General features: G+C 42.5%; 1 protein-coding gene across 6 annotated transcripts in view; it reads left to right on the top strand.

Annotated features, from left to right (window-relative positions):
* Window positions 1–5,960, top strand: part of TMEM63A (transmembrane protein 63A) — a 38,898-nt gene extending 32,938 nt beyond the window's left edge. For all 6 annotated transcript variants that reach the window (XM_048843327.2, XM_048843328.2, XM_075127053.1 and 3 more), the window contains 5 exons: window positions 717–822; window positions 1,943–2,110; window positions 3,611–3,726; window positions 4,129–4,188; window positions 4,872–5,960. In XM_048843327.2, the coding sequence (XP_048699284.2) occupies window positions 717–822; window positions 1,943–2,110; window positions 3,611–3,726; window positions 4,129–4,188; window positions 4,872–5,024 (603 nt within the window). In that variant the 3' untranslated portion in view covers window positions 5,025–5,960. The remainder of the gene's footprint in view (window positions 1–716; window positions 823–1,942; window positions 2,111–3,610; window positions 3,727–4,128; window positions 4,189–4,871) is intronic.
* The last annotated feature ends 9,508 nt before the right edge of the window (window positions 5,961–15,468 follow it).

The following is a 15,468-nucleotide window of genomic DNA, read 5'->3' on the forward strand; positions in this document are numbered from 1 at the left end:
GGCTTAGTTTAAACTCACCCTTAACCACCACTTTCTTCCCTATTTTCTCAAAACTTCATATGAAATTGATCTCTTTGGAGGTTTGAAAAAGGTTAGCTCGTTAGCTTTCACTTCTGTTAATCTCTGCTGTGCTCTGAGGGTGTGAGAGAGGCTCTCTGTACTAGGGTTCCAGCCTGAGAGGTTCAGCTAACCACTCAAACACTGGGGATATTTACCAAGCCAAACTGCAACCTCTGAACCTCTCGAGCTCTGCCTGCTCTGAAAGCCAACACACAGCACCACAGAGGTTAAACGGTCATCGCTATAGAGATCAAAGTTCTGGCAGCACAGGCTCAATGATTTTTTGCCCCGTGGTTGGACATAGCTTTTCCCTGTAGCTGAATTTAAGGAGGAGACTGAAGGCAGGCTCCTTGAGGAATTCTCTTGACAGAAATATCAGTTTGCTGCAAGCGTGTCCTGTGTAAGCTTTCAACTTCTTTCTCTTGTATCCTGGGTCCAACATGACTACAACACTGCATACAACAATGCTGAAAGCATGTAATTAATTTTATATACCACTTGTGAATCTGTTACTAGTTTGTCTGGGTGTCTCAGAAAAAAACAAACTCGTCCCTCTGTTGTGAGGAGAGAATAAGGAAGAGGCAAACTTAATTGTTCCCTTTGTGACTCTAGTTTAATCCTTGGAAAGCTAACATTTATGTTTGTTTTTTCCTTAGCATCAAGCATTTGAGTATGAGTTTGGAGCAATGTATGCCTGGATGTTGTGTGTATTCACCGTCATCATGGCCTATAGCATTACATGCCCCATTATTGTCCCATTTGGTAAGTTTGCCAATGAGTTGTGTGCCCAGGGAAGGGAGAGGTTTGGGCTGAGCAAGTGACCAGGAGACAGAAATTCCTGAGTTCTTATCTCAGCTTTGATAGTGACTTTCTGTGTCTTTGGACCAAAACACACATCTCTGCCATGTGAAAAATAGGGCAAAACGCAACCTCACAATGTGGTGTTAGGGTGAATTAATGTCTGTACAGTGTTTGGAAGCTGAAAAGCACTATGATATATGATGGTAATTATATTTCTACAGCTTGAGTTAATACATTACCTCTGACTTCTGTACAGCTTTAACAATTAAGGATGGAATTTTCAATTGAAAAGGTTGAGCACCATGCTTTGCAACCGTATTAGCTTAGCTTTCATTCCTGCTTGCCACTGTGCTCCCAGGCTCTCGGAGAGGATGTCTGTGTGACTTTCAGCCAAAGCGGTTCAGGAAAGTAGTCAAACTTTCAATGGGATTTGTGCTGCTAAATCCCTTAGGCACTTACGAAAATCTCACCCCAGAGTTCCATCAAAACAGATAAAATACAACATAAAAATAAACACAGTTCCAACCAGATCACAAAGTTGCACCTTCTGGCCCTTGCATCTATGAATGTTTTTATGTCCTAGATGAATAATAAAAGAGAAAAAAGGCTAGATGGAATTCTGAAGCCCACACCAGCAGAATGCTGATAGGAACAGAACAAATATACAGCTGCACAAACATGTCATTACTCTAGGTCACAAATTAACATAAAAGTAAAGCTATTTTCTCAGGGGAAAATTTGTGAAATAAACTTCAGATCTATTAAATGGCAGTGGGAAACGTAAGATCTGGCCTAAACCCACAAAAATAGATTTAAGACAGTTTTGTCTCTCAATTCTCTGTGCTCCATATTGCAGAGATTCGAGGGGACTACTGCATACAGTGTTGCAATTCTTAGTTGCCACTGGAACTTGGAACGTCTTGACTTGTATAGGGACACAGTTGACTTGAAATAGTCATTTAAAAAAATTAAAAGGAGTTTTGGGTATCACATATGTCTGGGTCTTCCTGCCAATTTGTGATTTTTTTTTTTTTTATCACAGTTTTCAGTAACCTGTCTCTGGCTCTATCCTCTTCTTCAGGTTTAATATATATACTGCTGAAGCATATGGTTGATCGCCACAATCTTTACTATGCATTTCTCCCTGCTAAACTGGAGAAGAAGATCCACTTTGCAGCTGTGAATCAGGCCCTTGCAGCTCCGATCCTCTGTCTGTTTTGGCTCTATTTTTTTTCATTTTTGCGACTAGGTAAGGGTTATCTCTCAGTGACAAGCTTGAAATATGGCTCTATGATCTTGTAGTTAAAGCAGAGGGACCAGGATTCTGCTCCCAGCTCTGTCACTAACTTGTCTAAAGTCATGTGGGAAGTTTCTTAACCTCTCTGAGCCTCTAGCTGTGCATTTTTAAGACAGGGATAATAATCCGTACCTGCTTCATGGGGATATTGCAAGGCTTACCATCTTCACAGTAGTTTGAGATCCTCTAACAGGAGGTAATAGGGGAGGGCAAAGTAGACAAACACCTGTTAAGAATGGTCTAGATAATACTTAGTCCTGAGTGCAGGGGACAGGACTAATGACCTTTCAAGGTCCCTTCCAGTCCTACGATTCTATTACATTTAACTTTTAAGCTGTTAGTTGACACATTCTCTCACTGGTCCCCACTCACATTGGCCTCAAATTATAAATGTTCATTGTGCCACAAACTTGTTTTATTAAGAGAGTTGCTGGGGGAAGTTGGTGGCTTGAGTTTTGGGCACCTAGAACATTATTGGAGGTTGTTTGGGGGTTTTGTTACTCATGATGCACTTGAAGCTTTTGGTGCTGTGGAGAAGATTCAGCATCTTTTTTCTTCCCCCAACTTCTCCCTTTGGGTTGGGGATAGAAAATATTGTGAGATTCCATTCCCTTGACATAACCACTTACGACACTGTAATTACTGTTAAAGTAGTGTATCTGTTAAAGGGCCAGTATCCTGCTCCTAGCAAAGGCCTATTCCTGATGTTTCAGAGGAAGGCAAATGCCCACAATATGCACTGGCTAATAGTTAAAAATATATGATTGTCTTGTTTTGCAACTAGGAAGCTAAATGCTGATTGATCAAATTATCTGTTGGTGTGATGATCTGCCCTGCCGTGCAGGGTACCTGAGTTTGATCCTGTTTGTTGACTTAGGATTGCACCCACTGTGAGCTAAGCACTTTCTTAGAAGGATGGTCCCTGCTCCAGGTTGCTCACATTCTTAGTCTTGGAGTTTTGGTCTCTAGTGCAGCAGTATCTGAGAGTGCAGTGACAGCAGCTCATGTGGCTCAGGAGAGTGGTTTGTATCACTCCACAACGGTTGCTGTGAATGCTCAGATGGTATTGACTGGCACTGAAAGCAGCTGTCTAGTACCCTAAGGATGATGCCTGAAATATGGGGCTTCTGAGGATGGGAGAGAGAAAAGCGGGGAAGGTCTTACAGGTTAAGACATGGATTTAGAGAGCTCCTCTATATAAGGGTCAGGAAAAGATCCTTCTATTGTGCTGTATGTAATGAGTAGGTCATGAAATCAGTGTGTCCCACATGGTGCTTTGTTAGCTATTTTTTTTTCCTCTGTAGAGTTTTTCTTCTATTTTGTTCCATTCTCCAGAGAGTGAGCGTTCTTCTCAGATAAGCTATTTTGTGATCAGTGTGATTTTGTTTTTGTTGCTTTTACCTACTTGAACCACTTATGACATTCCATTTTGTATTCTGTTTGTTTTTTAAGGTTTTAAAGCTCCCACAACCCTCTTTACATTCCTAGTTGTCAGCATCACAATTGTCGTTTGTTTCGCTTATAGTTGTTTTGTCTGCTTCAAGTACCTGAGCCCACTGGATTACAAGGTAAACTCCTATTGAATGTATTGGGGAAATAACCACTAGCATTTGCACTGTGCTTGGCACTTCACAAACTAGTCCCAGGGAAGCACTTCAGTAGGAGCAGGATCTGGCCACAAGGGGTTCAGTCCTATAAGATGATGAAAACATGCTGCTAAGTAGAGAGGCAGGTTGTTTTGCACACAAGCGGAGGGAGGGAGGGGAGCGTTGGAAGCATGAAGAGCAGTATGGGAGGCAGGTACGAAGTGGGAAGCTTTGGAGGAGCACAGGCAGCAGCTGAGGTTTCAGTGTAATATATAATGGGACATTGTGCTAAATCTGTTCACTAATAACCTGATGTTTATGATCAGTTCCATGTAACTGATTGATTTACCAGGTTAATACTTTCTCCTTACTGTCTTTATATAGATAGAATTGCCAAGTGGAAGAGGAAGTGACGCTGATGCAGAAGCAGCTCCAAGATCTGCTGTAAGCCCTTAGCAAAAAGTATTTTTTACCCTTTCAAGGAAAACAAACTCCTGACCCTGCCCAGAAGAGGGCTTGTTGTAGGAGATTACTAGTCTGAATGGTGTCAGGGTAGGTATTAGCTGACTTGAGGGTCAGATGATCAGAACACTGCGCTTACCTATTTGAAAGGGTTGCTCTAAAAATACCTTCTGACTGAAGCCTGATAAGAGTAAGAGAGAGCGATTTTAAATACCCTTTACTTCCAATAGCTACTGTGTTGTGTCCCGATTAGCTGGGTCTCACACCAAACACTAGAAGATTAGTTGCATTTGACTGCTGACTGTGCAGTCACGCTGCTTGGAGACTGAGAGGCGTGATGTGCGCAGTAGAGTTTCACTGCCACGTCACCGAAACATGACCACAAGACTTTATTTGCACACTGGGTTTTGAAATACTGTTTGGGTGAATACAGATACCCCAGTGGGCGAGAGCCCATGTGATATGCCGAGGCACACTTAAGTTTTGCACTAGGGAATTTATTTTGAGGGACAAAGGGCAATTTTAAGATGAAGGGGACAGAGTCGGGGGAACATAAGTAAAAAAGAGGAATTTGGGGGGGAAAGATTTTAAATAATAAATTATCCCAATATTTTAAAAGTATACTAGAGACTAAATAATAAAACTCCAAATGTTTGCAATTTCAGGTGTATCTCCCACGGGTCTTGCTTAGTCATCCTACGGAAAGGACAGCACTGGCTCAGAAGGAGCAGCAGTCATATGGCACCATGGGTACTGATGCACTGGCAGAAGACAGCATAGCCTACTTTGGGGCACCTGCAGTAATTGAAGAGGCATAGAAGTATTTCTGCAGATCTCCAGGACTAACACAAGGTGGTGCACTTGGTCCAGCGTTAACAGAACTGATCCCTCAAGCATTCTGATTTATTTACCCTGTCTGCAGAAGAGGAACAGAAATAATTCAGCGCATGATCTGCAGCTCTACTTGGGAGATTAAAAGGCAGCCACCTTGGGACCGATTGTTTTACAGGCCATCTACACACATTGTGAAACAAGCCTGCTGAATGATATGAGGGAGGCAATCCTCAGGGACTACTACTTTGGGTTTACTGTTGAATCACTTGCCTTATGGAGAGATTTCACTCTTCACAGAGATAAAAGGTCACTGAAGCAAAGCAGCCCCACAACCGTAGGTGTCAATTTATTTGAAATGACTCCCCTTGAATTTTAATCAGCGCCAAGGATTTATTAATCACTGGGATTGATAAATCCAGAAACTCAGTTTTGATGAAAATTTGAAAGCAAATACTACCCCTACAGGTGAGAGCCAGGAAGAAGGCTTGTGGTGTCTCCTCTCCCCCACCCCAAAATACCCAGTCCACACAACGTTACTTTGATGAAAGAGACGAGGGCTTTATTGTGCACTTTGATTGTGAATGTTCCAAATCCAGAGGACTTTTGTGAATAAGGGATTGATCTGCTATAACTTTTATATATTTTTGCAGGGGATGCATTAGTTACTTTCTGTTCCTTGCACAAGAAATATTCACCTGCCAACAATAAAGGATGTAAACATTTTATCTTTTTCTTTTTTTAATCTCTCTGGTTACCGTGACAAATTTCTGCCAATTTCTGGTAAGTGCCAATTGTATGAACTGTAAGATGTTACACCGTTTTTAAGTATGTAGTAGGAGCCAATTTATCCTAAAGCTACATTGTGTCAAAGCATAACTAAGCAATAATCACATAACAATAAAACACTGAGTTCAGCGAAATTCTAGAGCTGTCTTTGTTGACTATCATTCTTTGCATATTAAACACTCATGTGCCACCTCAGAGACCTACCAATATTAAGATACTAATAAGTGAATGGGCCTCTGGGACCCAATCCTGCAACATGCTAAGTGGCTGCCAGAAAGTGAGTACCCTTGACATTCCTGCAGTGAATCTTGTTGATTTGTATAGAAAATCCTTTTGTTCTTGTTCTGAGTTTTCTACTTGTCTCTCCTTAAACTGTGAACTCCTCAGGGCAGGACTACTGCTTCTTGACTGTCTGAAAAATGACTGACTAACATGTCTTGAGTGGTACCACAAATAAAGGTGTTCAGTGTCTTGTAGGATTAGCCCTATGTTCCCAAAGATCTGTTTTCCTGCTCTCTCGCTGGACTAGTGCTGAGAATGTCAGAGGAGATGATGGAAGGAACAAATTGGCAGAGTTTTGGAGAGGAGTCCTATCCTGCAAGTCAGAGGATACATAAAAACACCTGATTCTACAGAAGTAAGTGAGGGGATCCCTCCTATTAAAAAGGGCTGCATTTGTGCCAGACTCTTCTGCCTTAAGTCACTTATATGTTGTCCCTTTCCTTTTTAAAACTCTGATAGAATTGCCAGAAGTGAAATATGCATTGGATGCAAACCACTACTGGAAGGTTTGGACTGAAACCAAGTAAAAAAGGATATTCTGAGCTACAGCTTCTACTCCACATTCTGACTTGTACAGGTATTACATGTGGTTATGAGTAGAGCCTTACCAAATTCACAGTCCATTTTGGTCAAGTTCACGGTCATAGGATTTAAAAAATTGTAAATTTCATGATTTCAGCTATTTAAATCTGAAATTTCACGGTGTTGTAATTGTAGGGGTCCTGACCCAAAAAGAAGGTGGGGGGGTGTGTCGCAAGGTTATTGTTAGGGGGGTTACGGTACTCCTCCCTTATGTCTGCACTGCTGCTGGTGGCAGAGCTGCCTTCAGAGCTAAAACGCTGGAGAGCAGCAGCTCAGAAATAAGGGTTGCATGGTATGGTATTGCATCTTTCCTTCTGCGCTGCCTTCAGAGCTGGGCGCCCAGCTAACAGCCGCCACTCTCCAGCTGCCCCACACTGAAGGCAGTGCAGAAGGAAGGGTGGCGATACCATGACCCCCTTAAAAAAAAATCTTGACACTCTCACCCCACAAATCCCTTTTGGGTCAGGACCCCCAGTTTGAGAAACGCTGGTCTCCCCTGTGAAATCTGTATAGTATAAGGTAAAAGCACACAGAAGACCAGATTTTGTGCCCCATGACGTGTTTTTCATGGCCATGAATTTGGTAGGGCCCTAGTTTTGAGAATCCTGCTATTCATGGCCATATTAGAGGCAATACCAGAAGGAAGCCTGGTAATTCTGCCATCCCACTTTTCAATTGTCCAGTTCAAGTTAAACTTTAACATCCTCTTCACTTGCATCTATGTAAGCAGTTCTCACCCCTTTTGTTAGGCACCTTCACTGGTAATCATGATGCTGAAGGGTTTGACTCCCACACTTGTCCTGTTAGCTGTGGCTGGACACCAGTCAGGAATCGTTGTCTTCCACAATAGAACTCAGTTCTATCACATTTGTTGCCACTGATCTACTGACTGAGGTCCTGGGTCTGATATCTAGGACAAGAGTGAGCTTAGTATTTAATTTCCTTTGGTGTCTGTCCTCTCTGCGCTCGTGAAAGGCAGAAGGCTGACAGTCCTTGACAATGAAGCTTCTCATCCTCAGGACAGATTCATCATGGACAGTGGCAATAATAGTGCCAGTTTCCACACGCAGCCCTGCTCTAGATTCTAGATCAAAAACGAGCTGAAGCGGGGAGGAATTTCCAACTCACTGAGTAGTCATTATATGGCCTCTGCTGAGTGCTAGCAAGGGGTCTGATGCAGAAGCTTATTTTACCTAGGCCAACAAACCACCATGTAGCAACCACTCTTGGTCACCATCAACCTATGATAATGTTGAACTCACAAACTGTACCTGTGAGAGGCTCTGTATCCATTACCAGTTCCCTGAGGCATCCAGTCCCTTTCCATTTTTGTATCCACAGTATTATAACTGAACTGTAGCATGACCTAGTGCACTCACTTTCTCAGTTTGGCTGGGGGATGGAAGCATCCACTAGTAAATTACAAGACCTCTGCCTAGCAGCACAGAATAAAGGCTGCTCTGACCTAAGTTTGCTATGTTGTCCTTTGGGTCTATTTCAGAGCTGGAAGAAATTCAGAAACTGCACTGATTGTTAGTTCATTCTTTTGTGCTGGTGAAAGTTTCCAAGAGAATAAAATTAGATCAGTAATAGGAACTCCCCACATTCCTTGCTGAGCCTTAGAGAAAAAGCATTTCACAGTAAGGAATGGAAACTTCAGCAAATGTGGATATTGGACTGTACCATATGTGAAATTCATATTCAAAGGCATTGTGCGTTCTTTACTGAACCTCTTATAAATCCTTTGGCAAGCAACGTAAGTAAATGACCCAGCTGGAGTTGCTGATCCTAACTATCAGAAGCCGTATTTCCTAAGATTCAAGGCCTGCAAACCTGCCTAGTATACCTCAGAAAGAACAACTGCCTCACCTTCTTCCTAAGTCATTACTTGCTTTCGGAACAGCAGCTGTGTCCTGGAACTTGGTGTTTCTATGGAACTTGAATTTTAGGGAGGCCTGACATTCAAGTGTGACTAAAAGCGAGAGATACTACATACTGTACACATAGCAAAAAAACACATTATCCAGAGTGGAAGTATGGAGCCTGTTTCGGTGTCTCTGTACCTGGGTGCATTTCTGTTCATCTTCATGCAGTTTGCAAGGACTGAATTCAGTTTAGAAAAGAAAAAAGTGAAGTACAAGCACTGACAGCCTAATGTATTACGAAAAGATGGAGTCAGCCTTGGAGAAGTGGAGAGGGAAGTTTTCTCAGCCACTAGTTGAAGTGTGGTGGGTAGGATAGTAGGATCTTCGTGAAAGATTTTTCTCCTACCTACCTGTCATCACTAACCTGATCACACCAAAGGCTATGACGTACGGTCTATGCAGTGCCTACTCTTGGATGGAACAATACTTGGAAACAAACAGGTTTTTATCTCTACTGGATGGATTCCCTCTGCTAGGGAGAATATTTTTCTTTTAACGATCTATAACCCTCTCTATTAACAAACACAATGTCCATTTTCCTATTGTGCCCTGATGGCCACACAAATATTTCTGCTAGATCCCAAAGTGACTTAACAGGCAGCTGTGCTCGTACTCTGCACCTAACAGCTGCAAGTGTCTGCTTCAGATAGTTTAAAGCTAACAAAACTTGGGTATTTTGTACCCTGAGGGCAGCTGTTCCCCAGGTCATAACAATGAACAAACCAATAAAGGCAGATGCACTGAAAATTGACCCATGGGGTCAAGTCTCTGGCTTGCTGATTATATCTCCTGGCACTTGCTAACATCTGACATCAAACTGGTCAGGTCTGTGTGCAGAGCTCTCAGATCTCAGTTGCAGCAAGTATGACACCCCAGTTTTGTTCTCTCAAGAACAGAATTTCTGGATGACCTCAAATTGGTCTTTGTTAGTACAGTCTATAAGTAGTTGCCCTTTGGGAAGGGCATGAATCAAGGCCAGCTGTGTTTTTTGTCTACACAAGGCCTTAACTTCTAATCCTTCTGACAGAACATAGAGAATGGGGCTCTGTGAATTAGCTGGCCCAGTATGTGAAACTACCCTTCCACATCCAGTGTGTCTCCATTACTAATCTCTTCCAATTTGGAGCTTGCAATCCCCCGTTCAATGAATCTCGATTCCTGGCTGACACCATAAGCTGTTCCCTCTCCTGGGGGTGGGTAGGATTAGTTTTCTTCTGTGGTTGCTTATTCCCTTCTTTCCTGAAGAAGCTCTGGTACAGCATAAAATTGATCTTCACAGACCTGAATGCACTGAAATTCCCTCCTGGAGACCAGGTTTTATGACTAGAGGATAGTATGTTGCTCTTTTGTAGTATTAAATATGGATTTCACTGACTTAAGGAAGCTAAAAATATATTTGCAATGTCCATTTTGGATCGAGTGCTATAAGTCCTGTTTGGAAATGGCAAAAGCAGCAATGCAATTTTGCCTCAACTCTGGCAATTAGGTTTAGAATTTCCTTCTTTTTTACACATTGTGTATCTACGTTTGAAAGCTGTACTGAGAACAGCAACTTAATCGTGGCCACTCTCACTTTAGCTGCAGTCACTTTTCCCTGAGGCTTGTGAGTGGGGTTACTGAGTCAACATGGTTTCTAAATGACTATCTAGAGCACTATATTCTCCCCCATACACATGTACAGCAGCTTACCCGAACCTAAAAAGAGTTGCTGGGGGAGAAAATATGGGACTCTCTCGGGGATTGGTCAGACCAGACTGGAATGCCGTGTTAACACTTAAAAAAGGATCTCGAAAAATGGTTCAGAGAAGAGCCCTGAGAATGAACTGAGGAAGCAACGATTGACTGTTCTGGATGGCTAAAGTTAGGCTTCAGTGGGAGCTGTTAGTGCTTATGCCTCTGAAAATCCAGCTATTGATTTTTTTCAAAGGTGTTGAATAGCTGTAGGTCCCATTTAACTTCAGTTGGATTTTTCAGGTGCTCAGGCCTGCCTGTCAGAGGTGTGCACTTTAGTTAAACTTTTTGTGAAATTTGATCTGAACCCGAGTCAGTGGCAAAGCTGTGACAAGAACCTAGATCTCCTGCCTCACTGTCACAGACAAGCTCCCCTGCCACAGCTGCTGGAAAAGGAATCCCTTTCTGATCTATTCTACAAGGGAGGAAAAATGCTAAGTCAGAGAAAGATCACCAAATGTGTTTGCTTCATCAACATACACAAGAGTATAGCGGCGCGGCTGGGGTGGAGAGCAAACTCACCCCACAGCAGCAGTTCCTTCCCCCAAGGCTGAGGCAGACTCCCCACTCTGGGCGTTGCAAGCTGGTGCACACCTGTCTGGCCTTCCATCTCCATGAGGAGCTGATGGGCTAACCCTGAGTAGCACTGCAATCTCCTGCACAGGCTGCGATGCCACTCAGTTTGGGGACTGCATCAAATGTGTTTTTACAGTCCTTTCCAAGATTTCATGGACTTTATTCAAGTTCACGATTACCAAGACCTCTGTGACAAAATCACAGCCCTGTGCATGAGGGTGTGCTAGGATATCAAGGTTTGATCACTGAGAGTTTAGGATGGCTGCCTCATTCATGGTGAAGCCATAACTGAGTTGTACTGATCACCCTAAATAAGCGCCAATAGAACCTTCCTACCACACCATCCTCTACTCTGTGTATCTTACAGATTTAACTGCATAATACTTGCGAGATTCTCAAATGTATAGGTACTATTTCAGCCTTCTGACTGTAAAACCAGGTTTCTGTACGTGTCTTAGAGCAAAATCTTTTCTATGAAGGCATAAGGCATTGGGGTTAAGATCTGGTGTGTCTCAATCTGCCTGTGGCAGCTCCAAGGGAGTTTTCTGTTGGAGGTAGTTTAAGCTTTAGTCAGGTTTCTCTGATTCTTTTGCTTCTGTGTAGTGTCCCAGTTGCTTCAGGTGGCTCAACCCCCAAACAGCATACAATCAAAATCTGCTTCTTTAGAGAAACATTCAAAAATTCTGAGAAGTAAAATGAGCTGTGTGTCGGGGACAAATAGGAGTCATTAAGCAAATACCTTCCACTTCCCAATTTAAAAAAAAAAAAAAAAAAAAGTGGAGACAACAGTGCTGTCTCGGGGTTAGAGCAGGGGCCAGCATTATATCTGAGTTCCAGGAAGTTAGTGAGAAGTGTTGGGCAAGTTGCTTAATTTTTCTTTATCTAAGTTTCCCCATCTGAAAAATGGGGTAAGTACCTTTCCATACCTTTGTTCAACCTTCTGCCAGCGTACGCTAACTAGGTTAATATCAAAGCATTACTGTTACAGTGTGAGAGAGTGCAGGGACAGATTTCCTTTCAGCCCCTACGTCCAGGCAAGAGCAAAGCTAGAGCACAATAGGCACAAATATATTTTTAGAGGAAAAAACCCCAGCCACGTCAGTCTGTTTCTAAAACAGGTTCCCATCTGCTCAGCCGAGAGACGCTCATAGAAGTGTCACTCAGACCCCTGGTAGATGAAAGGTTAATACATGCTGTCGGAGCACAGTCTACAGCTGCTGTTGCAGAGTCTGCCCTAGACTAGGACGGAAATGTGACTGGGCTCAGCTGGAGGGGAATTAGTACAATCCGAAGCAGGGTCAACCCTCGCCCGCACTAAGTTGGACTGAACCAGAGCTACCATGCGAGGAAAGGCAAATCTTAGCAGCAGCACACCTTCAGATTTCACTGGAGAAATGCTGACAGCAAAGCTGCTCCCTGTTTCTATCATTTATCTAAGTGGCATCTCCTGTCTTGCTTGTTCTTCATTCAGCCTCTGCTTACCTGACCTCTGAGAGTGCACACAAACAAGCAGTGCTCTTCCCAGAGTGGAGTTTGTACAATGTCCTTGTTGTTGGAGGCAATGACAGAAGGAGGTGGGCTCAGGGGTGAGCCCAATGGCCCTATGAACAGTTCCCTGTTAATATTCCATCCCTGACAACTAAGCATGAAAATACAGACTAGCTGGCATATTTTTCAGCTTAACAGATGTGGTAGTAAGTGATGAGCTTAAAAAAATGTTTTAAAGAAACTGAACTAAAGGATGGCGCATAGTGCAGGGGCTCATGTCTGGGATAGGGAAGCAGGTGCCCAAGGCCAAGATTTTCCAAAGTGACCAGTGCTTTGGGGTGCCTCACTTTTTGACATACAATGTGACACTTTAAAGGGGCCTGATTGTAACCAGGTGGGTGCTCAGTACCATCTGCAAGTCACACCTCGTTAAGGTGTTACAAGTTGGGCCATGATCAGTTATCACTTTGGATAAGCATGGCAGTGTTCTTTTTCTATACCTTCCATTCACCTGCTGGGAGAGTCACTGCCTCCATTTACACCTCAGTTTGCCACTCTGTAAAATGGAAATAATGAGGCCCTTCTGTGACCATCACCTATGGCAGTTTGAAACAGCAACTGTAGAAGTGGATTCTTTTATTTTGAGGTGGAACTGTTGACGTATTGAACTAGCCAGGAATAATACATTGTGATTTGCTGTCTTCAAAGCTCTAATTAGAACTTACGAGAGAGAGAGAGAGAGAATTTTCTTTATAGGACTATGCTTCATGCAGTCAGCTTTGGGAAGAAAGGCAGGGTTACCTGAAATGTAGTTTTCATTTGCTCCCTTAAGATGGGGTGCTTTGCATGAATATGGTCCCTGTTCGTGGAAGGGCCTAAGCACAGTTGGAGCCTGGTAAGCTCTACAGTGCACTCTGCTGCTGGAACTGGTGTCCCCTTCCTGACGGGAATTTAAGAAAGAGGAGCTCATAGAATCATAGAATATCAGGGCTGGAAGGGACCTCAGGAGGTCATCTAGTCCAACCCCCTGCTCAAAACAGGACCAGTCCCCAGTTTTTGCCCCAGATCCCTAAATGGCCCCCTCAAGGATTGAACTCACAACCCTGGGTTTAGCAGGCCAATGCTCAAACCACTGAGCTATCCCTCCCCCTAGGCACAACTCATGGGAGGCACAACTCATGCTGGGCACAACTCGCCTGTGGGTAAAAATGGATCATTCAGCCCTTGTCTGTGTATAAATATAACTAGCTGGAAAACAACCAACAAAGCCTGAATGGGTCTAATTCTCCTATAAGCATCAGCATAAACCTTATCAATGCTCCTGGCATTACATATTCACTGTGAGTGGAAAATTTACTGTAAGGGAGGAGTTTTAGACTTCAGTTATAAGAATCATGTCATAGCAAGTGAAATGAAGGACATCATTTTCCGTGTTTACATCAACTGGCCTGAAATCAATATGGATTTATGCCTTGTCTCCTTTGACTGTACCCACCAGAGCCTTTCCTATCCAAACTCTTCCAAGCAAAGATTTATCTTCACTGAATGCATTTTGTATATTGAACCTTCTATAAGTAAAAACTACTTTTTCAAAGTCCAAGGTTGTCTTTACATCAGAACTGGCTGACCAGCATAGTATCTTCACCAAACACCACTGTAAGACTTTGTTTTACAGAAAATGAGGTGGAGGAAAGGAATTATGTTAATGAAACTTTTCAGCGGCTAAAGAGCTCTGCTCCTGGATCAGAGAAGCAGTTTGTGTTTGTGAAAGCCATGGCTACTGCTTTGAGGATCCCTTTTGGAACAGCTTAGGATAGAAATTATTCAGCCAGATGCTGAGACAAGCTCTTTTGCTGGGTGAAAAGTTTCACAAAGAACAGAATCTACAACAAATCAGCTGCTACTCTGATGAATGCCAAGATGCCCAGCTGGCTTAGGAACAAATCCCATTCTTTGTGAAAGGAGCTATTCGTCATTCTTATTAGCATTATTCATCATCGCTGCATCACAATCATCAACTAATGGAGAACATGAAAATTCAAAAAAATGTTGACTGGCTCTTCTTTTGAACCCTTTAGAAGAATATGACCAATTACCATACGCTTCCGATAATGAGTCCTCCATCCAACACTCGGGTATAATTTGCTCAAAGCTGTGATAGCCAGATATCAAAACCAGCTGTTAAGGTCACACCAGAGTTTTGTCCATAAAAGAGGCGATGCAAACAGATCTTCTCCATCACCACATTTGGATAATGTCATAACTTGCAATTCAGACACTGGGGTTGCTTCAAGTTTTCTATATTAGGTGGTGTTATAAATAAAGCAAGAAGTGGACAGCAGGGTGCGTTGTTCCGTTTTTTAAATAAACTGAGTATGCATGTGATCATGATAGTGACAGGACACAGGTTAAAGTTTTAGACATACTACTTTAACTGTGTTATTAGCAGGTGTGATTGACTAAAAATGTAACTTTAAAAAAATGTTGTTTTCACCATATATGTTGGTAAGATTTGCATTTCACTCTTCCTCGATGAAGAAAAAAGTATTGGCTCCTGCTGCAATTGGATTTCTGTATTTTAGAAACTTGAATAAGAGACAATGGGAACATTTGAGTCAAACTTAATTAAAAATAAAAAATTAATGACAGATATTTCTACTGATCTTTGAAAAACCTAAATTTTATGTCCAGATCTGGTCAGTCAATTCCATTTTCTTGTAGCCTTTACAGTGTCTCTCTGTAAAAGAAAAAATTTTAACATGGAAAATTGACAAAACTGATATAAAATTCTGTTTCCTTTGTTGTACAGAATGTGGTGCTCACTCATTTTCTCTCAGTGGCTGGTGGGCTTTATCATCGGTGTCTCAAAATTACTCAGTGCAACAAATGCTGAACCATCAGCAGGAACATTTAAAAGAAAAAAACAACTGTCTTGTTAAAGACAGGGCCTGGGAGGGCTGCTGTAACCTAAGAAGTTGGAACAGATTCATTTACTTTCCTCTACCTCCTTTTGTTCAGACCTGGCCCCTAAAAGTAGAGCTACACCAGAAAGAAAATG

The sequence above is a fragment of the Caretta caretta genome, chromosome 3 (assembly GCF_965140235.1).
Source record: "Caretta caretta isolate rCarCar2 chromosome 3, rCarCar1.hap1, whole genome shotgun sequence".
Lineage (NCBI taxonomy): Eukaryota > Metazoa > Chordata > Testudines > Cheloniidae > Caretta > Caretta caretta.